Source organism: Myiozetetes cayanensis, unplaced genomic scaffold, assembly GCF_022539395.1.
Source record: "Myiozetetes cayanensis isolate MyiCay16 unplaced genomic scaffold, myiCay2020 scf9, whole genome shotgun sequence".
NCBI lineage: Eukaryota > Metazoa > Chordata > Aves > Passeriformes > Tyrannidae > Myiozetetes > Myiozetetes cayanensis.
In genome coordinates this window covers 20,171,844-20,198,784 of record NW_026088185.1, presented here as the reverse complement: position 1 = coordinate 20,198,784, position 26,941 = coordinate 20,171,844, and the positions used below count along the sequence as shown (strand labels likewise).

Below are 26,941 nucleotides of genomic sequence, written 5' to 3'. Positions count from 1 at the left end.
TTTATTGGATTTCAGTGTGTTTTTTGTCAGCTTGGCAAATAGCATAAGAATAATGCTTCAATTACCCCTGCTAGTGTCCAGTATTGTTCAGAACAAAAAATGCAAAGCTTTATGAGAACTGAGAGAAAATTGTTAATGTTTTATTAGTCATAAGTTTTCTATGTTATTTATCTCAGGTTCTGTAAATGGGCAGAGTGCTTATGTTAAAATCTGTATTAATACCAACCTAAGAGACCAAGGGTCTGTCTCCAGGACATACCTTTCTTTTGTATTTGTCACTTTTTTATTACTCAGAAATAGGATAAGAATAGATATACTAGAATCTTTCTGCAATGCTTGGTAGGTTGAGTATACTGTCCACATGAAAGGCTTATTATCTCTTTCCATTTCCCTGCTTCCTCCTGTTCTGCTTGATATCTTTGCATCTGCTTCTATTTTAGAAACATGAATGTATGTAAATAGATGATCTTGTACAATATGTGATTTATTTAGTGATTCCTCCACTTTCTGGTAGTGTGTGGTTTACTCAAAACAGTAGAACTTTAAACTCACTGATAGGACAGAAATGGAGGAAGTTGACTTTGTTGTTTAGAAAATTGCTTACTAAGGGAATTAATTTTATTATTAAGATTAAATTTACAAAAATTACTAGGCTAGATTGATAGTGTTCTGTTTTTCACCAATGACTGGGTTTTAACAAACCCTCTTTTTTATGACAAAGGCTATCTCCTTTAAAGCTAAATAACTGAAAACTGGAAAAGATCCTATTTTCATCTGAAATTTTCAGTGTTTCAATGTGAATAATACTGTAGTAAGTAAGTAATTATCAGTTGTGATGCCACCGCTTTCACTTTCCTTTGTATACGGGGTTCTTTGACTTCACAACATGATCTGCTGTGAATCCTGAATCTTACTCTCCCTTCTTTCCCCCACTACACCATGAGGGAAGAAATAACATTTCCTAGTTGTTTTATTCATCGCTCCTTTACAGATCAAGATATATTTTAAAGAAAATCTTAAGGCTTGAGGCACATTTAAGAGCACATTTAACAGCAGCCACATGACTGTCCAGCGACTAAAACCCTGGAATTCAACCCTTGCGAGCATTTTATTGAAGTCTAACCTGTGACATCTTTTATTCATTTATGCACAGATCTCAGTTGCATCACTTAAGTGGGGCAATAATCTCTTTATCTCATCTAATCTCATTTGAAATTATTAAAACAACATTATTGTTTATCAATGTTGTTGATAATACTGGCTGTGTATATCTTGTCAGATGTTAGATTGGAATTGTAAGTAGAGGTGATACGTTTTCTTGGAACAATCAGTACAGTTGGCAAGGTGGCATTTGATTGGAAAGAGAACAACAAAATTCAAAATTAAATACCATTGAGAATAACTGGTCTAAGATTATATGAGAAAGGATATAGGTGATACCTATGGAGTGAAGCAGGAAGGGTGGATATAAGTAGGGAAGAGAGGTGCCAAGGTGATCATTTACTTCGGAAGAGTAACAGGTAAATTGTAGCTGTAGGGCGAGAACGTATTTCAGTCAGCATCATTTGAAAAGCCAAAAATAACTTAGATTGATCTTCAAATTCTGTTTCTGGAATTTGAATTTGGAAGGGAAGAGAAACAAATAACACAACTTAGTGAATGATTTATTTAAGTTTGTTCAATTTGCAATCCAAGTAAATGTAATTTATTTGAGCAACACTGAAGGAACAGTATCATTTTAGTGCATTTTCTTCAGAGAAGGCTTATAGTTGTTTAAGGTCATCTGAAATTTATTTTCATGTATTTTATATTAATTTATTGCAAAGAAAATACAAGACAGTTGAATAAACTGGGAATTTTTGTTTTGATTCTGTTTTGATTCTGTTTTCTGATTTTTCTCTTTACTGTTCTGGCAGAGATATCTTGTTAGCATTTGTCCTCTTATAATACCACTGACTTGCTTTAGAGACTGTTTAGACAAGTAGCCTCTGTGCCACTGACTACTACCCTCTGAGACCTGCCATTCAACCAGTTCTTAATCCACCACACCATCCACTTGTCCAGCCTGCACTTTCTGGGCTGGCTTATGAGGGTATCATGGGGGACAGTGTCAAAGGCCTTGCTGAAATCCAGGTAGACAACGCTCCAGCTCTCCCCTCCTCTGCATAGTCAGTTGTCCCTTTGTGTAAGGTAATCAGGTTAGTCAAGCATGAGTTTTGGTGAATCCACACTGTCTACTCCTGATCGTCTTCTTGTCTTCCACCTGCTTTGAGATGACCTCCAGGATGAGCTGTTCCATCACCTTTCTGGGGACTGAGGTGAGGCAGACTGGCCTGTAATCCCTGAGTTTTCCTTCTTGCCCATTTTAAGACTGAGGGAACATTTGCTTTCTTCCAGCCCTCAGGCTGATTACCTTGATCTTTCAAAGATGATTGAGAGTGGTCTTAGCAACAATGTCTGCCAGTTCCCTTGGCACTTGTGTGCGCAGTCCTTCAGGGCCCGTGAACCTCTGGAAGTCAAGTTTGAGTAAATGTCCTATAACCCGATTCTCCTCAACTGAAAGGAAATCTTCTTTCTCCAGACTTTCTCCCTGGCCTCCTGGGTCAGGAATTCCTGAGGGCTGGTCCTGACAGTGAGAACTGAATCAAAGAAGGTGTTCAGCATCTCGACCTTCTCTTCAGCTACTGTTGCAAGGGTCTCTGTTCCATTCAGTAGCAGGCCCATGATTTCTGTAGTATTCTCTCCGTTCTTTTGCATGAGGCATGTTCACATGTAGGTGACAAGGAGAACAGAATCCCTGCATCCAGGTTACAGATTCTGATTTAATGTCTGATTTGATCATGGGAAGACATTGATATAACCTCTAGTACCCATAAATGAGACATTGTCGCCTTTGTCTGTGTAACACTGCTGAATCTTTGTATATGAAATTATCTGAACTGCATTTTGTCCATGTGTATATAATACATGCACATAATAAGGAAAGGCAAAGTTATAGATAACTGAATAAATTTATTTCATTTGATATTGTGTCATTGTGTGAAGCCTTTTTAGAATATATATTCAGATATCACACCAAAATGCCATGACTGGTACAGAGACATGGTAAGAATTTTTATTCAAAACCACATCACATATCTAGAATTTGGATTTGCAAACAATATTTAATTTTAAAGTGAACTGAATCAAAATCTTGGCAGTAATTCCCCTGAAAGATTAGTAACTCAAAATCCATGTCTTAGTTTTGTGGCAAGCTTCCATTTCTGATGACAAATTTAATTGAAATTAATCAATGCCCCATGATTTAACTGATACAACACTCTTAAAGTGTAGCAGAAACAATCCAAGTGGATTGTACAAATAAATAAAAAAATTATAAATTTTTCTTTGCTGTATCTATCATACCTGAGTTTGTATATCTCTTAGAGTACTTTCTGAAAGTGGAAGAAGACATTCTCTTCTTTACCCTGATGAGTAAAATAATTTTTTTTCATGGTGAAGGCAGAATTTTGACTCAGCAGGCTAACAAGCTAGTCTACCATGAAAATATTTAATGTAATCATTAAATCAAGAATATTATTATATTTATCTATTACAGTTCCCCCCTCATCTCCAAATCAGCTACACTGGAGGTAAGAGGTGACCCAAAGAGGTCTTCTGATGATCTTGTTCTCCCTGTGACATAGTTTTTGTACCCAGACAGATTCATTCAAGGACTCAAAATAACAGCATATCTGCAATATTTTCCTGTCTATCTACTGCTAGGATTGTTATCTTTGTCTGGGTAAACAGCCAAAAGCTCTGTAGACTTTTTTTATCAGTCTGAAAATACAGCCCAAATGTTTATTACAGAATAACTTTTTTTTTTTCCTTTTGAATAGCATTTTGGAGGGATATAATAAGCTATCAAGCCGTATTTTCTGGTTTCTTTCTGGTTTCCATTACTGTTTCTTCAGCCTTCTTTTAACTTTCTTCATGCCAGTGAAGCTGGCATTTTGCTTTAGTTAGCCCATAGAGATTCCAGGTTTCTAATCCATGAATGAAGCTAAATCCTCAATCCTGTTCTAGAAAATACTGAATCTCTACCACAATACTTACACAAGGGACACACGTCATGCCTCTAACAATGATGGTTTAAAATGCTATTTGCCTGTACTTTAATTCCATTTAATTGTTTATATTAAAGTACCCTAAATATCTTTTGCTAAGACATAACCAGAGCTTTGATTTCTAATTGTTCAAAAAGTGAAATGGGACATACAATACTCATTGCGTATGTCTCACCTACCAGGTGGTAGGTTGTATTTGTATCTTCCATTTTTCATTCAGAAACCTTTAGATAGTTTATATGCAAATACAAGATACTAAGTTTTCTGTAATAATTTGTATAGTTGATATTTTTAAAAGTGTATTGTAGTATATACCCACAAGATGGCAGGTTAGCTCATGTGACCTTTAGCATTTGTTGAATTTGGGGTTTAGAAATGAAGATTTTATGTTTTATTGATGCCAGAAAGCCTCTGCCTGATTGTTAAATGAGTATATGTTGCAAAGAGAGTAACTATAGGCAGAGTGTACAAGCACCTCTCCTTTGTGCAGTTGTAAAGATTAGTCAAAACTGAAAAAAAGTATCTGAGCATACTGAACCACTCTTAATTTCTCCTAACTTCACCAAAACTCTGTCTTCTCTACTAACCACTTGAAAGATAAAATGTTTGCTGTTTACAAGTTCTGTGGTAAAAGGATGGTATAACATCTGACGTAATCTCCTGTGACAAGGTGCCTCACTTAGTGGATGAGGGAAAGGCTATGGATGTCATCTACTTAGACATTACTAAAGCCTTTAACACTGTTTCCCATAGAATTCTCCTGTAGGAACTGGCTATTCATGGCTTGGATGGGTACACTCTTCTCTGGGGAAAAAACTGGATGGATGGCTGGGCCCTGAGAGTGGTGGTGAATGGAGTTAAATCCAGTTGGTGGCTGGTCACCAGTGGTGCTCCTCAGGGCTCAGTGCTGGGGCCAATCCTGTTACGTATCTGTTTTGATGATCAGGACAAGGGGATCTAGTGCTCCCTCAGTCAGTTTGCAGATGACACCAAGTTGTGTGGGACTGTTGATCTGCCTGAGGGCAGGAAGGTTTTACTGAGGGAACTGTACAGGCTGTATCAATGTGCGGGGAAGAGAAGAGAAAGGAGGTACTCACTGTGTCTTGCCCACTGTAAGGTCAACCTAAGGTAGGGGCATGCAGCCCCATCTGAGAGCTGTGAGGTGCTTCCTAATTCCATAATATATGCATAACCTGAGATAGACACAGAATAAGAAGGAGGAGATCCTCTGCTACCATCCTGTTTAGGCTGTCTCCTTTCTCTGCTGGGATGCATTTCACCTGCCTGTTTCATTATTTATACTGTTTACTGCTTCCCTTCACTGAGTGGTACTGTGAAAGTAGTTTAGCCAGTTTCTCTGTGATTTTTTGGTCAGCTGATGTTTGGAGTCTCATAAAACTGGCAAATTGCTGCAAGCTGGACACTGTTAATGGCAGAGAAGCAGTATGTAATAATCCTTGTGCATTTCCCTGGGAATGAAAGCAATGTGTGGTAACAACTGCTGCCCATTTTAAATTATTTCTGTAATGGCTGCATTTTCAGATTTCAGCCATAAAGCATCCCTTTTATGATTTTATGATCAAAATTGCATTTTGAAGGGTGTGAAGCATGCCAATTAATGTACATTTTCAAGATACATTTTTTGTTTATTTGCTTTACTGCTTCATTTTCATAAGCCTTTAATAATAAATCTAGAACTTTCTTCAGATTTTATCCTTTGAAAACTGTTGTAATTTTCTTCGGTTTCTGTTAGAATCAGGCTATTTGGAAATGTGCTGTATGCATTCAGCAGCAGCAAAACAAAGCTTTGCATTCTGGCTCATTGCCTCCATTGCAGGGGCAGACAGGTGGTGATGTCTTGTCACCATGACTACATACAGCCCTTAGGGAGGGCTCTTATAAGATGATAGTAATTTCTGAATGGGGGAAGGGCATGAAGATATTCTCCTTCTAGCTGTGGGTTCTTTTGTATGGGTTGCACATGATTACATGCCTACCCTGTCTACCCTGTCATGTGCATGTGTGCTCTCTGAAACGCAGGAAGGGGAAGGAATACATCACTGCACACAGCGCAGCAGGGGCTGCTCACATTTGCCATTTAAAGTCTTCACGTGGATTGGAAAAGCAAGAGCACAATCACAGTTTGACTGTGAGTTGGACACAGCTGGAGCTTAAGTATCATATGAACCAAAGGTTTTCGCAGAATTAGGCACTTCAGAAGGAAAGGTATTATACCTGTGCTGATGTGAAAGCATGTTAACATGGCACTGGTCTGAATGGGAAGAGAGAGCTCTGTGGCTATGACCACTTCTAGTGGCAGAAAGACATGCATGCTGGGAAGCGTTAATGAGAATAAATGGGGAAAGTCCTTCAGTTCAGCCTTCTCTCAGTATGTCCCAGCAATTTAAGTAAGTAGAAATATGAAGGGTGAATTTGCTTAGGACACACAGACCACCAGCTTTTGCTTGTGAAAGAGGTCTAATAGCATTTTCAGTGAAGAAATGTGGTTTGACCTTGTTGATGTCATAGCAGAAAAATGAGATTTCATCATCTTTGGCCACAGACTCAAGTGGTTTATAAAAATGCCACCTAATGAATTGCCAGTATTTTCCTTCTACATGCTTTCTGTGGCCTGACCTGGTGTGGCCTCGTTTAAACTTCTGAGCTCTGCCAAGACCGCAGCTGGAGTTGGTATTGCTGCAGGATATTTGTCGTTTCAATTCCACTCCTCTTTTGCAGCAGTGCAGGTAAACATCTCTGCTACCAGAGGAAGTCCTGTGTTTGAGTAAGGAGGGAGATACTTGAGAGGTACATAAGAGAGTTATCATAGATTGAAAAAATGGAAAAGCACTGTCAGACTTCAGGGGACAGAACATGGTAATTGAAAGCTGGGAGTTTTTTTGTGGTTTACGTGACTGAAATTTTACTTTAAGGACCACTGAGTTGTCACCCTGTTCTGTGTACATGTAATAGCAGGTGAACAGTTAATAATCTGTGATATTACTAATATTATTCAGAGCTGGAATTTTCAGCCTAAAGTTCAGCCAGAAATGCTGTACACAGACAACAGAAAGATGTCTCTGCTCCAAATTAATTTGAAAGAGAATATAGTGCTCTAGGAGAGTAAGATGCAAAGAAACCCTGTCGTTTTAATGGGCAATTATTTAGAGTGAATTGGCTAAATGGAAGAAAGGACTCCAGCTAGTACTTCCTTGAAGTGTGTAAGTCGAATGAGAATGAGAGTTGAATGAGAGTTACTACCTGGATCTTCATTTCCCAAGGGAAGAAACTCTGTGTATGTTTTCAGTGTGGGAGCAGCAGCGAGCTACAGACAACAATTGGTCTCCTTTGTACTCCATCTTCAGATGCAGTATTTCCTTCAGTCTGCTGTTTGTTCCTAGTGATTCTGGAACAGAAAAAGCAGTGACCTAGAAAATATAGAAATATCATTTTACTGTAAAATATTTACCATCTCTAGCTTCAGTTAGACAAATTCTGCAGGATGTGAATTGGGAACAGCCAAGCTAGTAAACTGCATTGTCTTCCAAAATTGTCAGTTGCATATTTTAATCTGAAGTACAACAAGGACGTTCTTGTATATATGCACAATCTGTAAAATAGAAACAGAGTTGTTAGTACAAGACATGCAGGCTTTCAAAATCACTTTGAAAATTTACTACTCAACCATCAAATTGCCCCACCTGCTCCATTGACAGCATAAGTGTTCTGGACAAATATTCTGAGATTACCAAAAAAATGGGGGGGTTGTATTTCAGTTATCTACTTAGTTTTAGGACTTGTTTTTGCACACCAGTCACGGAGACATACAGATTGTCAGTGTCAGAGTTCTGGTGGATCACAGTATGCAAAAAACCTATAATCATGCTGGATTTAGGAACTGAGAGTTCCCCTATAGGACTGCCCATTGAGGGCCAAGTACCCCTTAAGGCTATTTGTACTCATATATTTCCATATATATGGGCAGCAAGCAGGATATTCCTTCTTGTCCCCATTTAGAACTCTTGAAATTCTTCTGCTGTGTATCGGGAACCCGGAGGGCAGGGTGGAGGATGCAGGTAATTTAAATACCACTGCTGCCTGCCTATTGCACAACCTGGATGCACCAGATAATTTGTCTCACTCTTTGGTAAAAAAAGAAAAAAGAGGAAAAAAAAAAGTGTGCCAAATGGAGCAGTTATAGTTTTTTTATTTCTAAAACATGTAATTGAAAATACATGTGTAAGTCAAGCATTTAAAATACAGATTCTGGGTTAAAATACTGCATTATGGTAAGTGAAGATAACAGTAAAATAAAAATCATTGCTTGTCCTAATTTCTGAACAAACTCTGCAACACATGAATTAAGGATGTGCCTGGTGCAGATGGGAGATGTTAGTAACATCCTTTCTACACAGCACACATTCATGGAAGTAGCATATGCTCTGCCAGTTTTGTCTCTTTTCACTTGCAGAATTTGAAAGGAATGTGCTGTTCCCTGGACTTGCAGTAGCAAAATCCCATCCAAAGAATTAATGATACCTAGGATAAGTGTTCCACATGGTAGGATCTGACTAGGCCAATTAAAACTACTATCCCTTTTATCTTCTGTATATTTTTGTGGTTATGTATTTAATTTTATGTTTCTTAGTTGAGAGAGAGAATTTATACAGCTTTCCCATTGCATACTTTCACATGCTTCTCAGATCTTTCTCTGCTTATTTGCATGAAGAGGTAGGATAAGGCCTTTGGTATTCAGCAGAGACAAAAAGCTGTTATTTTTTCTGGGTCAATCAATTTCCTTCCTTAGATCAGAGCTGGGATCTCTGAAGTGTATATCAGAACTGAGCTTCCTGCAGTCATAAAATTAGACCCATCACTGTCATCCCCCTGTAAGAGCAACAAGAGAAAAACTGTGAAGAAGTGTAAATTTTTGTGGCTGTTCAACTCAGTCAATCAGTTCAAATTCTCTGAGGAAGAAATTCATAATACAATCACTTACAGTGTTTGTATGACATAATTAAAAAACCTGTGCATGTTATCTTTGAATACAGCTGCTATTATATGGCATGTTGTTAAACTGCTTCTTTTGGTTTGCTGGAGGTGAAATCACTGCATTAGACTGAGGGAAAAAATGGCATGACCCACTTTGATTTAGGATGACCGATTGCACTCATTAAGATCGCACTTTGCTTGTACTTTGCTGTAAGCACATACCTGGGGCTATGCCTTCTGAAAACAAACCTAACACTTCTACATCAGAAAAATGGTGAGGCAGAGTGTTTGTGGTCGATGTGCAGGCTATAAGGGTTTTAGAATAAAGAGTAAATAACCCTCTGATACTGAAATTCCCAGGAGAGACTTCTAGTTTTGTTAAAAAAACAGTAATGCCATGGAAGGTCTGGTAAACCCTTTTTGTATTTTTAATGTGTATTTCCTATAAAAACAAAGAATACCTTTTAGGGGTGATACCATTTTCCCTGTTATCCCTTAATGTAGGTTATGAGAAAAAAACATTAAATGGCTTTTATTATACAGGAAATGTACTTGGAGTGTAGGCTGCTTGGGAACGAATGCCTGCTTTACTGCTATAAATTGTTCATGATATGTCTTTTCTTATATGCATCAAACATAGCACTTGCTGCAGAGATGCATGTGATTTGTCTTCTCTCCTGAGAGACGGTAATTGGCTTCAGTTTACTTAGGCTACTGCAGTACAATTTATTTTCTTAGCTTAGCCGAGCCTCATGTTGCAGTATGTTTTCTTTCTATGAGGGTGAAGTATTTAATTTGTTAAGTGTTGGAGAGTATGCATTACATTACAAAGATGACGCACACCCCTGCTCTGTGGTGTTTAGTGGAAACAGATGACAGCACTCCACCATCCCTCTTTACCTTATCTTGTCTTGTTACTAAACTGTACGTGAACTAATCATGATCTTTTAGAAAACATCCATTGTAACCAGCTCAGTAATTTGAACACATGACTAATGAACTGTGGTTGCTATTTGCTTTGTCTATTTATAATTAAGTATTTCTGTGGCTTTGAGCCTCACTCACTTGGTGTTGTCTTTTCTGAGGCTTATCTTTGTCTGGATAATCAAACATTCTTCAAAATGGCAAAAATTAGAAAATAATAAAAGCTGATTTTAAGATTTTGTTGTTAGTTCAGTAATCTTTTCTGCTTAGATTTCTTTTTTTTTAAAATTTTACCTATCTAGATGAACTAAAGAGATGAACATAAAAATAACAAATTATGCTTCAAGAGAGTTAAGCTCTTAAATGTAAAAACCTTCACACAATTATGACAATTCATGTATCAATAATAATAATGTATCATGTAAATCATATACTAGAGATGAACCCTCTGAGTGAGGGCTTTCTTAATTTTATTTATTCCTATCATGCTTTTACCTTTCAAATGATTTAATTTTTTTCCTCTAAAGTAATGCAATTAATAATGGACTAAGAAGTGTTGAGTACTCACCATTTCCGTTAATGGATTAATGAATTTCACAGTAAATACATCTGACTACTCAGGATCTTAACTTGCCATAATGGCAGTGCTGCTTTTCTTTGTTGTGACCAGTCTGCTCCTTCTTGGAGGAAATGGTTGGAGTCTTTTTAGCACCACACACTGATCTTTCCTCTTTTCTTAATATTACTTCAGTGCTGAATTAGCTTTAGTTAATTCTGCAAGCTCATTACTCTTTTATGACTGTGCACATGTTAGCTACTGCTGCATTGGCTCATGTGAGACACCGGGACTTCTGAGAACGCTTGCTTGGGAATAGCATTAAGCTGTGCTGCCCTATGAATTAATTTGTAATGGACTGAACAGGAATATGTCTCCTTTCTGGGCATCCATGTGGAAATTTTTTCATCTTAAAACTCATTAAGGAAAAGTACTGAGCAATGAACTTATACTAGGAGAGTGATCCAGCTCTACTGTCAGCATTACTGATGCTCTTGTTTTGGCAATACGTGACAGATAAGAAGTTTAATACAAAGTGGAAGGCATTTTGTCTGTGGTTGGACATGTTCAAAATTCACCTGGACATGGATCACTATAGTCGTACAATGAGGATTTTGGGAGTATATGACCATGCTTAACTCGAATAGCCATCACTACTGGCTTGCCTAGTATCACGTGGAGAGTTCTTTCAAGTGGCATTTCTGTTCCAATGTTCTGGAAACGTAGGAGAAGAGTAAAGTGAGATTTAAATTATACAAACTTGATTGATTTCTGCGGAAAAAGGAATAGGTAGAAGGGAAGAAGTTGTTCACAGAAGTAGCAAAGGGTAATCAGAAGGACACACATGCCCTCAAAGCAGTGAGCCTATTTCCAGTTCAGGTTAAACCAAGACCCTCAGCCATTCCTGCTAATGCACCAAAAGGATCGTCAGTGTTTTCGCACATATAGTACTTGGTAATGAAGATGGATACAATAACCTTCATTTGCAGAGTACTGTAAGAGACTCCAGGTTCCTGCAAATGAATCATGAACTGTCATTCCTCATCAGAACACTTGCCAACCTGTTCACAGAGCAAAAGTTCTGTGGATTTTAGATGCTGTTTTGAACAGATAATACGGATAGATAAAATATAATTGTTAGATATGAAGTCAGGAACCAAAGGAGCAGAAGAGCTCCAAAATTCTCTGGAAGTAAACTGAATCATTTATAAGGTTAGATGAGGTAGTCAGAGGAGTGGTGAAATAAATAATGTACATGACTTTGACTTCAAGGATGTACATACTGACACTGACAGAAGGTAGAGGATTCTCTCATTTGGGCCTGCAGGCCAGGTGCTTGTAGGGATGCCCAGCCAACTGTGGAAGGCCATGTCCTGAGCTTTGACCGTGTATTCTAAGAGGGCCAGGGGCTAATGGTATGAGCACGCTAGACAATTCTGCATGTTCTTGGTAAGACATTTTTTCTGATGTGGGGACAGCCATTCATATAAGCAAGTATGGCTTCCCTATTACATGGTTGCCCAACTCAGAGACTGCTGCAGGGATTGCTGATGCTTATCATATTAGAGATTTTAATAGATTGTAGTGTTACAATGTTCCATCAGTTATTTCACAGTTATATAAGCAATTCAATGTTTAGCCAAAATATGGATAGTATGGCATAACATCCACATATTAAGAAACATTGAAAACATGCCAGTGAGCAAACTCCATGGATATTCTACTTACTGTTTCAATGCCCTATATCTTTCTGCCCTTGAACAGTTTGAGAACACCCATATTAAGTCAAAAGCTACCGTGTAACATCTGGATATTATGGTTATGCACACTGCTTAACACAGCTGAGTTGGAGTGTGGTTCCTTTTTTTGAGATCAAGTGAAATGGTATTTATTACTTTTGAGAATTACTGGAGTAAAAAGAATCACAGTACAACAAAACCCAACTTTCACCTGTTTGCAATGAGCACTTTGGCTGAATGTTACATGGGACCAAACAAAGGAACTTTGTTGGTGAGTTTGTTTGCATATTTAAAACATGAGCATTGCTCATAAAACATGAGCAGCTTTGGTGGCAGCACTGTGGCAAACTGAATACCTTAGGTACTGAGCAGTGCCTCTATGGTTGAGAAGGGCTCTTGAGGGTTGACAGAAAGGCTGTTGGCTCATCCTGTGTTATTCCCAGACAATATGCTGGTGACAAAAAAGTCAAACAAAATAAAAAAGATATGTTTTTGGATTATTTTTTTTTAAAATTACTTAACCTAAAAGATAAAATGTGAAGAATAAGGTACTTAGCTCTAGTGAAAAAGAAAGCATTCTTTATTTGCACCAAAGCCAGCTTTTGTCTTGCTTTAACCAACAGAAGGACAGAGACAAAGCAAAATTAGCACAATAAAAAAAAAGAAATCTTTATTTTTTGGCTCATTTGTAATATTGTTTGCGTTGTTTATGATAATAACAATTTCCTGCATGCATTTCACCAACACATTACAAGTCAAAAGCATTTGTAAAAGAAAGATTCTACATTTCATGTTAGCTTGTGTATGAAACACAAAATGTCCTGATGTCCTTGATTATACAAATGTGCCATTTTTTTCTTGGGAAATATTTTATTTGTACAAGCCTAATGCAGCGTGATTGAAAAAAGAATAAGAGCAGACTATGTAAACAAACACTGTAAGTTAGCAAGGATTTAACGAACTATGAGACTATCTTGGAACTTCTGATGCAAACAGTGCTAGAAATCTGCACAATCCCCTAATGCTTTCCTTGTTATGTCCAGTAACTATTTGGAAACAAGCTGGGTTCCAGATTTACACAATTTACTTCACATTGAAATATATGCAGATATAATATTAAAACAAGATAGTCTACAAATACTCACTTTTTTTTTTTTTCTCATAGTGTGATGATGCCAGTTTGGAATTACTGTGGTTCAAAAATAAGCCACGTGAATGAGAAAAGAAATATAAGAAACAGTGACCTAAACTTGAAGACACTTTTCTTATATACAAAACTGTTGCCAAACGGTATTTCTTTACATTATTTATATATGCTAACCACATTTTCAACAGGTTAAACAGTTTGCAATATGGCCTGTACAGTCCAATTCTACACCATATAGCAGCCACTTCAAATTTAAAATGCAAAATTAAAAAAGCTCATAAATAGCTGCAAACTATTGCTTAATGATTTGAAAGAATGAGGTCTGGTTGGACAATTTGATTCACTTCACCACTGACACATGGTTTCCTATAGTGGAGACTGTGGACAGTGGAAGGACCAAGGTACAGCAGCAAAAGCATCAGTGATACTCTCCTAACTATCTATAATGACACAGAATATAACATGTCCTGTTGAGCTCTTGTGAATTAACCATACTGTGGTACATATCTGATGCAATTCAATGTGGCAAAGCCATTTAATTCTTTGCTCAAATATGTACATCAGTATGCAGTTAATATTTACATGGAAAAGGGTATTTTATGGATTCATTGGATGTTGGCCATAATGAGAGAAGACAGCAACCAAAGAACAGTCTAGGAAAAAATCTGAGCTGTTTAAAAAAAAAAAAAAAAGAAAACAAAAAAGCTCCCACATATATTTTGGTGAAGCTATTTTTCTAGCGCAGAAACCACACAATATTTTTTGAGCTGTAAATATTTTAACAAAACCATGAACTTGTTCATGTTTAATGATTCACATAAAAATAAGTCATTGCAGATTCCTGTAAAATAGAGGAGGCTTTCCAGGCACATTAATATGGGTGCACATAATCTGGATGCAGCCATACAAGTAGTTAGAACACCTCAAATTTAAGAGCAACCCTGACATGAAAGTTCTTAAAATCATTAGCTTTGTGCAATGTCATATTTTTATTTATGCATGATTGACAAGTGCAGCATGCCTATGTAAATCACTTTTATCTGTACATTATAGAGAATCTGAGAGTAGAACTCCTGGTCCTCATACCTCTTTCCCCAACATAAAACCTATTACAAAAATAGTCACATATAATAGTAAACAACCTGTGAATTAAAAAATGATAAATACACTAATACCGATTTTGTAAAAATATGACAAATGTAGCTGTTGCATTACAAATGGTGAAGAGAATTACTGTTCTACATATTGTGAAACATAAAGTATCCTTTTGCACTCATTTCACGCTCTGTCTTCTCTGTGGAGCCACTTTTCCTCTTATTCTTAGCAGTGTCAGCTGTAGTGAAAACAGTAACCTCTTGTCAAGTTTTTTACCCTGATTGACAGAGTCACAGTCTGATGATGGAGGTTCACTGTTTTGTTATAGGCACTGACCTTAAGTATATATATAATGTATATATATGCACACACATGCGCGCGCACACACACACATATATATGTGTAAAAACTGTCAGTTTGGCATAAATCTCCTGCAGGAGTCCAGTTGTTGCTTCATTCTCAAAGACTGTAAACATGTTGTCCCACAAGAAAAATTCTTAGATCGTTATTTTTTATTTTCCCTGATGTCTTTACCTTTGTAGTTCTTTTCTGCTTTATCTTTCTCATATTTTTCTTTGTCTGGCTTTGTTACACTGTCATAAGAAGGTGGAGAAGTTGTAGAGGAACTCTCATCTGTTTTTTCTGGAGTGGAGTTCCCCTTTAATTTATCAATAATTATCTCTTTTATAACTTGTCCATCTCCTTCTTTGTTTTTATTTCTATTATACATACTAGACACCTGTTTAACTTTTTGCCTTAGAAGATAACATCTGTAAGCACGCTGAATGATGACAGCAGACACCTCCTCCTGCTTCCGTTTCAGTGTGGTTGTAATTGGTTCATAGGAGACTTTAGAAGGATTGGCTGCCATAAACCGATCTTCCATCTGTATTCTGAGGGCATCCATCTCCCCACTTTCCCCCAAAACACGCTTTGTGAAAGCAAACAGGATGTCAAGGCAGTGAATCCTGTCACCACTCACCATGGGCAGATCCATCGCAATGAGCTGCACTTTGTTTGGTTTTGCGATGAGAAGAGGCGGATCTAATGAAGCTGCGAAATCCGATAGTTTACTATATTCTATGAATTGTGTTGCATCAGGATCAAATTTCTCCCAAACCTCATAGAACATCTCAAAGTCGTCCTCACTCAAGGGTTCAGCACTTTCCTCAGTAGCGACACTGAAGTTCTCCAAAATCACAGCAATGTACATGTTCACCACTACCAGAAAGGAGATGATAATGTAGCTGACAAAGAAGAAGATCCCAACAGAAGGGTTGCCACAGTCACCTTTCACAGAGCTCCCTGGATGATCTTTATGGGGATCGCAGTCGGGCTCCCCACTGTTCAGGATTGGGGCGAGCAAACCGTCCCAGCCAGCAGATGTGGTGATCTGGAACAGGCAGATCATGCTGTTGCCAAACGTTTCAAAGTTGAACATGTCATCGATCCCAACTTCCCTCTTAACATAGGCAAAGTTGGACATGCCAAATATGGCATAGATGAACATGACCAGGAAGAGCAGCAGACCAATGTTGAACAGAGCAGGAAGAGACATCATCAAAGCAAAAAGCAGAGTGCGGATTCCCTTGGCGCCTTTAATGAGGCGCAGGATTCGACCGATTCTGGCAAGTCGGATGACTCTGAATAGTGTGGGGGACACGAAGTACTTCTCAATCATCTCAGCTAAAAACATTCCTATAGAAAAAAAAAATTACATCCAATTTTAAATTTATTCATTACCTATAGAATGATTTATGTATTGATATCTCCAAAACAATCAGTATAGGGAGTCTATGTTATAGTAAAACATTATAGCAGTTGTTACATTTTATTGAAAGTTGTTATTAAGGTGGAAGCATCTTCCTCATGTTGAAATGCTACCTCAGAGAAGGGAAATAAGTAAAAGAAAGTCTGCCAGGAAAGGGAAATTTATGTCTTAGATACATTTAAGTCTTGAAGCTGAGCCTATAACCACTGTCTTTTATGAAGGATGATGTTGACTTAATTTTTGCAAATCAGTGATTTTTTAACAGATCTACACTGTATCAGCAAATCTCTCAGATATATCACTCTTTAAGAATAAAGTTTTGTCACATGCCTCATTTGCACCATGGAGAGTCATTAGCTTTTAACTGACAGAAACCTCTTTACCAAGATCTCAGCAGAAGTAAAGAAAAATCTCACCTCTTTCACGTAGTTTCCAGTTTTCATACTGAAAGCAAATCTGGGGTTAGTTTGTATATATTACTGAACACTACTCTTTATATTTGTGCATGTTAATCTAATGTGCCAAACAGTTCCTTTGTGTCTTTTGATATGGAAAGTGACAGTAAATCTAATAGGAAAGATAAAAATCTTATATGCAACATTTCATATATTGTATGCCATAAAGTATGAAGATCTGAATCAACATGTAAGTCAACAAGGAAACAGAAAATTTCATCTTCAGTATCATAACATTCTTGAAACAAATGTTCCCTACTTCCTTTCACTAGTTATTTCTGGAAAGGGAATTGCTCTTACCTACTATGGAGAGAATCACAACGACAAAATCAAAAATATTCCAGCCTATAGTGAAGTAGTAATGTCGAAGTGAAATCAGTTTCAGCACAAATTCTCCAGTGAAAAGGATAATGAACACCAGGTTAATCCGAGATAAAATTGTTTCCATTTCTTTACTCTGGTCGTCTGTTTCTACCATCATTGTTACCATGTTAAGGCAGATAAGTATCATGATGCTGATATCAAATACTTGTTTAGTTACAAAATCAAAGATCATGCCTTGGAATTTGTTCTGCAAAAACAAAGATGGAATACAGTTTATACTCTGAATATATTTGAAATACCAAAAATAAATTTAAAAATACCAAATGGGAAAGCAACTCCCTTCAAGATTTAGGAGTGCAGAGCAAGACCCATTCTCAATACAGGTGCTAATATATGCCCAACCCATGCTGGTTTTTGTCTCATCCTATTAGAGTGAATCAAGTTCAACACTGTTGGCTGAAGAGACAGGAAAGGAAACAATGCAATAATAAGAGTAATAAAAATGACAATTGATATTACTGGTGTAAAAAAAGATGTTGTAATTTGATAGCCAGCAAGAATACCAGCCAAATAGAAACTAATTTTCTTATCTTTATTCTAAGACAGCTTTAGAATGCTAGCCCTCTTTCTTCCTAAACTAATTGTGCTCGGTGAGATCATTAGACCACTGAAGTTACATGTCTCAAACACACCATGACTGCAATATCCTAGTTCTTCTTTAGTGCTTAGCGCAATGTTTATTGCCATATGTCTCTCCTTAGAAAGGCTATTTATAACTGCTTGGTGCATAATGTGCAACAAGTAGTTTATTTTTTCCAAACACTGTAGGAGTTCAGTAAATAACAAGAGTAGTGTCTTATCTCAGAGAAAAATTTATCCTAATTTATGCTTTACTCCCTAGGGCATTCTTTTATTCTGTAAGATTTTCTGCATCTGTCTTTTTCTTTCAGATTAGGTGACCACTGCCCCTTTCTGTCTTCAGCAGCAAGGGCCAATGTGTCCCCATTTCCTACAAATTCTCTGTGAGGAGAAAAAAAACCAAAAAATGAAGTTTATCCCTGGTAATAAGAACCAATAAATGATACAATCAACTGTGATTTTCTAGGACTTTGGCAGGAAAATTTGAAATGTATCACATTAGCCTCATTAAATCCTACAGTTCACAATTCAGAGTGTATGTTTTTAAATGAAACGTGAATGATCTAATCAGCTGGATTCAAAAGGGGACAAATTCTACATTTACAAGAAAATAAGTGAAAAAAATATTTTCTTGCCAGACATATAACTTTCTCCTTCTCTAATGTCATAATCCCAAGTGAGTATTTAATATTAGGGGTATATGAATCAAATCACTCTTACCACTGGCCTTGGAATAGGTTTCTGTGGCTTTTTGGATCCCAGTTTTTTCATTGCATTGTAATATTTCTTCTGTTCTTCTGTCATAAATATATCCTGACCTCCAAAGTAAAGAAATAATACCAAAATTAATTACTATCACATCCACACAAAAAACCATTTAACTACGATATGTGTCTTTGTAATATAACATTACATGTATATTTTATTTATATTTTTAAAAAAAGGGTTTTTTTCAGGTATTTACAGTGTGGATGCTCATGTACATTCCTAATACACAGAGAAACCCCGTTACTAGTGCCCTGTCAGGTTGACAGTAGGTTTTTCCAGTGCCTTCATGCTCACATTTGCTGACACGGCAATCTATACTGATGCTGGCAACTACCTTGCTGATTAGGATATGTTTAGTGAATAGGAGAGTGACTAGTGCCTTCCATGTCCTGTATTCTATATGGATTTTTAGGATTACAGCTAGATAGGTCTAAAAGTGGCATAACTTTGAGACACGAGTTGTGTCAAGGGAGGGTATTTGTGTCTCGTCTGTGGGTTTTAATGACAAAAAAAAAAATCACCTTTTATATAAACTTAAGAAAAGTGATCCGTATCATACCATAGGAAATTAATAATTCAAACACTACTGGAACCTTGACTAACTCAAATTAGCTCTTGTTTGCAGATGCAAAAGCTGCCAGTCAGATGTGCAACTGACTGACTTAATTTCCATATAAGTAAATTGTACTTATTGATGAGTCTGCATTAAGTCAGATAGAAGTCACTGTCTGCTAAACTGGCTGTCACAGCCTGAAGCATCATCATAACTGATAGAAAGTAATCTCAGATATGTTTATGACTCTTTTAGGAAGCTAAAGAATATTTTCACATGGAAAAATTTCTGTAGTTCACAATTTTCTATCATATATTCCTGTTTAGTACTGCTGGTTTTTATTTGGTGATTGCATAAATGCAAATCATATTAGACTGCTTTTTCACAACATACAAAAATTTAGAATGACCCTCAGGTTCTAGTTCTTTTTGGCATTTGAAGGCTTAGAATTGTGAGGCTTCCAAGCATCTTAAATGTGATTAATTGTATTTTTAGATTTTAAAAGTTCTTTAAAACAGAATTGTATGCATTATCAATAGTATTACTTTAAACATACTTCTGTGTCAAATCTATACAGAAAAAAACACCCTTCCTGTTATACCTTTATTATTGATAAGAAATTATAGTTTGTATTTGTGTCTAATGACTTCATCTTATTCCTCACAAAACTGTGTTTCTTAGAAAAACCGAGCTCTTTTGTACACATTTTAACGTGTATCTATAATCTTATTCATGTAAGGGCTATTGGATGTATTGTTAACCCACTCTTTAATCAGTTTGCAGATCCATTATCCACTGTATGAACACAATGCCAAATTGTATCTTCATTAAGTGTCAACAATTTATAAGATTAATTAAAATTAATTTATCGTAATTCTTTAAAGTTAATGAAAAAAAGAAATTATTTCATGGCAGATAATATTACTTCTAATCAAACCAATAATATGCATTCCCTTTTTTCATCTTCATTTTAGCTGTTTACACCATCTCCAAACTATTATGAACTGACTCGTGATTTGTGCTTCTACATTTGTCAAAATGCTAAAATGCAAAGGTCAAAACCACATCCACAGATTTTAAAACAGATTATTCTTAAAAAAGAGACATTTTTATTCAAGGTCTTGACATTACTTTTGATTTTTATTAGCCTTAAATAAATATCTTATTAATTAATTATAGCTAATAACTTATAGCACTATGGAAACATTTTAAATACTTATCTTCTTTTTTTGTTGGTTGAAGTTGTCTATAATGACACCAATGAAAAGGTTCAAGGTAAAAAATGATCCAAATATGATGAAGATGACAAAATAGAGGTACATATACAAGTTGTCCTCATACTTGGGTTGATCTTCTACCTACAAAATATTATAAATTTTATTACCCGTGAGATTACTAGATGTAAAAACCAATGTATATCATTTATAACTAAGCATATGCTATCCCAGCTAGAAAAGCTATAAACTGCACTAATTTATTAAGAAGATCCAACATGTCCATTCCTATCAATATCTGGAGAACTGGGAGCTGACAGAATTATTGCTCATATGGAATCTTCAAGTAAATGTGCCCACAGATATGTTTGTGTATGTACATATATAAAAAGTTTCTCATATAGAAGGAAGAAGTAATGTGGGACTTAGAACAGTCATTAGTACTTAAAATTTTAACAGCAGAAATCTAAATATTTTATACTGCAGTCAGTATATTTACATGCAACAAAATCAGTAAATTTTACTATTGCCTAAATCTCCCTGGAACTCTTTTGATCTTGCATGAGCATTCTTACATCCTAACAGACGTAAGCTAAGAACAGATGCTTTCAATACATTTCTAGTGAATATATGTTTTATGAAATCCATTAAATTGAGGCAAATGGCAAGGAGGATTTTGTATTGTCTTGATTCTTCTGGATTCCACATCTCAACACTTGCACCTCTACAGCAGGAATGAGCACCAGTGTAGAAATGCTGAAGATAATGAAACAGGATATTTTACTCTGGGAGACAATATCGCTAACATGAGTGTTTGTACAGGTTAAACACAGTTTTAGTTTTGTAGCCAAGATAAAATTCTAATCTCTAGAAAGCTTAACAGATGATCTTCAACCTTAAAATTCCATTGCTCCTACATATCTAGATAACATAACTGCTCAACCTAAGGAAACAATTAAATGCACCTTCATAAATTATGGAACAAGATTAATATATTTCAGATTTAATAACTGCATTATATAATTTTAAATGAATTCATTCCAATGATTACCAAAGGAATGAGTTACAAAAACTCTTCTTTGTTCTTTTACATTAATATTAACATTTAAAAAAATGCCTAAATTAATTCAGCTTATATGACCTAAACAGAAGAAGTGGGATTAATTCTTTCCAGTAAAAATTCTAAGAATCAAAAAATGTGTATTGGTGCTGATAATAATTTTTCATGCTACTTCGTGTGTAGCTGTTTAAATTCTATACTCTATATCAGAATATAACCAACAGATGATCTTTAAAGTCTTACACTTACATCTCGTGAATCAACAGCAGCATACATAATGTCCATCCATCCTTTGAAAGTAGCCTAGAAATAAAACACAGTTGTTTATCTTCCCTGTAAAAATTCAAAATGTGGACATGAACTAGGTTAATTATTTATTTTTCTAGACCATAACTGTTAATAAAATGAATTCTAAATGTATAAACCACAACTAACAACACAGGCATAATAAAACATTTTTCATAGATTTTTTTGAGAATTTATTTTTTAAGTATTCAAAAAATGTTGAAAACCAGGCTCTGAAGGTCTCAGCAAGGCCACAGTGTGTTTGGAGCTGCAGATGATTACTTTGCAGGTGAAGGATGATAGACTTAAGACATTAATGCTAGAGATGTTTAGGTAGAATCCACTAGAATCACCCATGGCCGCAGCCATTTTGTTAAGTTTACAGCATGAATTGATGAACTCAGCAATACAACTTCTGGACAGATACCAACATGCATCTGAATGGTTTTTAATGTGCCTACACTGACATGGTATTTTTTGAAATGTTTTAATCCCACATAGCTAAAAGGAATAGACTGTTCAAAGTAAAAATATACATTGGTTCTTGAGAGGTTTGTTTTACAGAAGACCAAAAAGCGAACTGTGCAAGAGCTGCGATTAACATCTATAAGAATTTGGCTGAGTAAAAAAGTAAAATCATTGCTCTAAGAAGGTGATTTTGACGGATGCAGAATGTCCACTTTCTAAGGAACGCCAAAGGGTTGGTGTGACATGCTGGTGGAAGTGTGAGTGCACAATCGCTAGCCACAAGAATTGCCATGCTTATTCACAATAAAGAAAAAAGGGACTAAAAAGCTTGTGAAATGAACAGGCAAAGAGCATCACTCTGAGGAGATTCAGGAGAACAATTCCAAGAAATATATTTCCATCTATGCTTGCCAGAAGTAGCTCTGGTGTTTTAGTACAGTTGCCAGTTTTCACAGCAGAAAACTTGCACTCTGGAAGTGTTCATATCCTCCTGAATCTTGCAGTGCAACACCAATTTACTGGGAAGGTATGCTTGGAGCCAGGCTCCACAGAACTTTCTGGCTCAGTTGACAATTGGCACACTTTGCATAGCAACATTAGGAAAGGAGGAGAGTTCAATAAGAGCAATAAATGCAGAATAAGAGTGGAGGGAGGCTGTTAATGGAGGGAATCAGATGAAGAGGTGAAAATGCTCAAGGATCCCTTAATCTCTGCAGGAAGAGTAAAGGTCAGAAGGGAATATTCGAAAAGGAAAATTTTGGAAAATCAGGACAAAAAAAAAAAAAAGAGAGAAGAAGAATGAAAAGTTTTACAGTATTGAAGTAGTCATTAAAGACCAAGACTGTCTGGATATGTGATATGGATGAAATTCAGACAGAGCTTCAAGAGACTAGCAGTTTCCTTATACATCTTCAGAGGCAACTATTGGTAATAAGACAGTTCCCTTTAACCTCCAGTACAAGAGCAGCAATGAGATCTGAAGTCAGAGAATCAGAGTCATCAGTCAGTACTACTACTCAGCACATGAGAGTCACATTGCCTTTAGAGGCAAAACATTTTAAGCCAGGTAGTTAATTCTGGAATTAAGGTCAACAAGGGATATTGACCTGCTCTGAGATAGAAGGGATAAGCATACAATTCTTAGATAACTTTGAATATCAAAGCTGTAACAATCTCATGACATTTCTGACATCCTTTCATTCAATGAAGCTGTATGTCAAGTTAGAGATAAGTGATTCTACACAGTTCAATCATCTAAATTTCATGCTTTCTTGCTTGTGTTTTAGGTCGATCCCACCCATCAGAAGGTCCATTTTAAGCCAAAGAGCCTGTAAAGAGCTAAGGTCTTCATTTCTCTGACATAAATAAAATATGCTCAGTACTCAGGACAAAGGCATTTCTGTACCACAGGATAAGGAATTGAAGGGGAAATACAATTTACAGATTTTGTATAAGTAGCAGTAATTAATGGGACGAATATTCCATGCAATAGGATAACATCTAATACTTCACAAAGATAATACTATAAGTAACATAATGCTTATTTAATATACTATAATGACTCTTTAATAAGCATTAAGGAATATGATAGTTCTATAGTGTGCATCACTAAAAAGATTCTTGTACATTTTTAACTATTTTCATGTTATTATTATCATCATCATGAGATTGTATTCCCTAGCCTTGGAATGGAAAATTATACTACTATTAATACAAAAATTACAAGAAACAATGCAATAGAGCTGTGTGAGCTGCAAATCACTGCAACAAAGAAATTATTCCACCACTTAACAGTAATTTTTCCTAGAATCTTAAAAATAAAATATATAAATTTACTTACTACTTGAAGCAGAGCAAGATATCCAGCTCCTACGTTATCGAAGTTTACTTTCACATTTTTCCATCGGGCACTTTGATTGTTTTTTATGAGTTCCTGACACTGAGTATAATTGTTGACATCACTGATATCAAACATCTCACCAGTTGTGGTGTTGACACAGTGATAGAATTTTCCAGCAAACAGATTTACTCCCATGATGCTGAAGATTAGCCAGAATATAAGACATACCAGCAATACATTCATGATAGAAGGGATTGCTCCAACAAGGGCATTTACAACCACCTAGTGTACAAATTAGACAAAATAGCCACTTAGTTCATGAAGAGAAAAAAAAAATTTTTTTAAACACTTTAAAAACGTTAAAACATTATTAATATGGGATAAGCCATTTAAATACTACATTAAAATTTACGGAGGAAACATTAATTAGGGTTTAATAAAATGTTAATGAGATTGCAAAAAGCAAGAAATAAAATAACATGAAACCAAAGACAATGCAAAAGTCTGAAAAAAATCAAAAAGCGAAAAGAAAACCTGTTAGTAGCAAGATGGATTCTTAGAATTTGTGTGCTCTAGAGAAAAAGAGAGAAATAAATGTTAAATTTCAACAATATAAATCAAAATCTATAAATAAAAATAAAAAGAAAATAAACCAGAAAAAGCTTAAAAAATGATGATGCGGAAGACTGAATACAAATGTGTGCATGTAAAACTATCTTTACTAATAATTTTATTCTTAGAAACTTTATGTATATATTGGCAGCAGTGTATTTTAGTATCCATATACAATGCAACACACTACTTATTTGGATGATGAAGAGCTATGACCAGACTATAAACATGTATTGCAGCACTGGAGTACTTTGGGGTGAAAAATTAAAAGGAGATTTCTCAATAATTTTTCCTTGTTTTTCCAGGAAATAGCATAGTCTGCATTTTTAGCAGACAGCTTATAGTAGAGTTTTTTTAGTTGTTTTTTTTGTATTTGTGTGGTTTTTTTGTTTGGTTGGTTTGGGTGTTTTTTGGTTTTTTTTTTGGTCAGATTGGCAAAATATGAAAATTTTCTCAACAGGATGGTTTTAGCTTTCTATGAGGAGATATAAGAGTACACCAGATGCATTCAAATGAAGTAAAAGAACACTAGCTGAGAAAACAATTTCACATCTCTCCCCTTCTATACTTCCAACCCTATGCTTATTTCAGGTGTCAGTTCAGAAAATCTTGCCCTATACTACAGCATTTATTGTGGGACTTTTTTTCCCTCGGGCAGATAGACAGGGAGCTACAGTGAGGTTTTAGTTTCTGGTGTGTCACTCTTGTTAGCTTCTTAATCTTGTCTTGTTTTGTTTTTTCTGTCTAATCCTGTTCCATCCTGAACCACTGACAAACTAACAGAAGTTAGCTACAGAAATTGATAAAAAAAAGTTGCCAGCTAAACTGCAAAAAACCTCCAATCCTTTGTTCTAAAATCTGCCATATCCATTTACTTTTCTAGGTCCAGAAATCCATGGAAATTTCAACGGTCAGTGGGCTGGGATAAGAGAACTGCAGCAGTGAGTACACAAATGTAATGAGCACAAGGTCTGATCTCCAAATGTAAGCTGTACACAGGTCTTGTTTATAAGGACATGTTGGTAGGCCTTTTTCCATATGTTTTTGCATGTATTCCCATTCTGGAGTTCTTTGAAGAAGGCATGAGTGGAACCATTAACACATGAATTTTTATATGCATACATTCATTCAGACTCATCCATTTTATCTCACCCTCATTCCTTCAAATCGTGACAAGGCCCTTAAAGGTCTTAAAGCTCTTAAAGTCCGTAGTGATTTAATGGCACCAAGTTCAGAATAGCCCAGAGCATTGGCTATTAAACTAACCAATGAGACCTATAAAATACAGAAACAATATTATTTAAAAATGTTTCTACATTGTTTATTTAAAAAAAACCCCAACAGATCCAATCAACAAATCAACAGTGACAAACTAAAAAATGATACAATTTTCATACTCATAAAGGTCTGAGAAAGGCATGGTTGATAAAGGAATATATGCTATTAAATGTCTATTATGGTTCAATAATATTTAACAGTCATATGGAAGCACAGTGTTAGTGAAGGATATGATTTTCGGGAATATATAAAGACAAAATAGCCATACTTTCCATAACTTCATTGAGGTTTAACCTTCCAAACAATTTAAAATTCTGAATATATTAGAATATTTAATTAACTACTGACAATCTTCTGAATGTCCTGAATCACTAATAATGTACTAAATATTTTAGTGGTTAATTTTAAATATTTGTTATAAATATTACTTCTAAGTCAAACAGTTCATAGCAACAATAACAGAGGATATTTCTGAAATATGTATTGAAAGAGGTGGTACTTTCTCACTTGCCTGACAAATCACTTTGGTTTTTTATATAAGAAAATATTTTGTATAGGAATTGTGGGATAGATATTGACAGATACTAGCCTTATAAATCTTATAGTAAGGGCTTTATGATCTACAACATACTAGGTAAGATCCTGATGCATGTTATTGGGATTTTATTATAAGACAGTCCACTTAAGTAAGGCACAATTAATTTGCTTCTCAAATGAAACTGAGGTTTAGACAGTGTTAATGTGAAAGAAATTCATTTACTTGGAGCAGTTTTGGAGACAGGAGTGGGGAAACATCATACCTTACTCATATTTTATTCAGTTCTACCACCAAAAGCATGGAAGACACATAAATGAACATAGACATATTTCAGTCCTTGAGAACATTCCTCAAATGTTCATTTCTGTGCAGAGCTCTTCAAAGGCTGTACAGAGATAGGCATTCACTGATATGGGTGGTAAAATTTTGTCCATTATTTGAAACGTGGGTTTCCTATGTTACTTATATCCATAAGGAACAATTAGATGATTACAAACACAAAGGTTACAAGATCACGTCTCAAAAGTACAAGCCAAGAGCAAATACAAATCAATTATTCATTACTATGTTGCTA

At 35.8% G+C, this 26,941-nt stretch overlaps 1 protein-coding gene across 1 annotated transcript in view; it reads right to left on the bottom strand.

Annotated features, from left to right (window-relative positions):
* Positions 1-12,964: 12,964 nt before the first annotated feature.
* LOC126652968 (sodium channel protein type 2 subunit alpha-like) overlaps positions 12,965-26,941 on the bottom strand; it is a 72,997-nt gene continuing 59,020 nt past the window's right edge. Inside the window, 7 exon segments of the mRNA XM_050340275.1 lie at positions 12,965-16,260; positions 17,089-17,359; positions 18,472-18,576; positions 20,293-20,430; positions 21,596-21,649; positions 23,940-24,221; positions 25,704-25,826. Of these exon segments, the coding sequence (XP_050196232.1) occupies positions 15,068-16,260; positions 17,089-17,359; positions 18,472-18,576; positions 20,293-20,430; positions 21,596-21,649; positions 23,940-24,221; positions 25,704-25,826 (2,166 nt within the window). The 3' untranslated portion in view covers positions 12,965-15,067.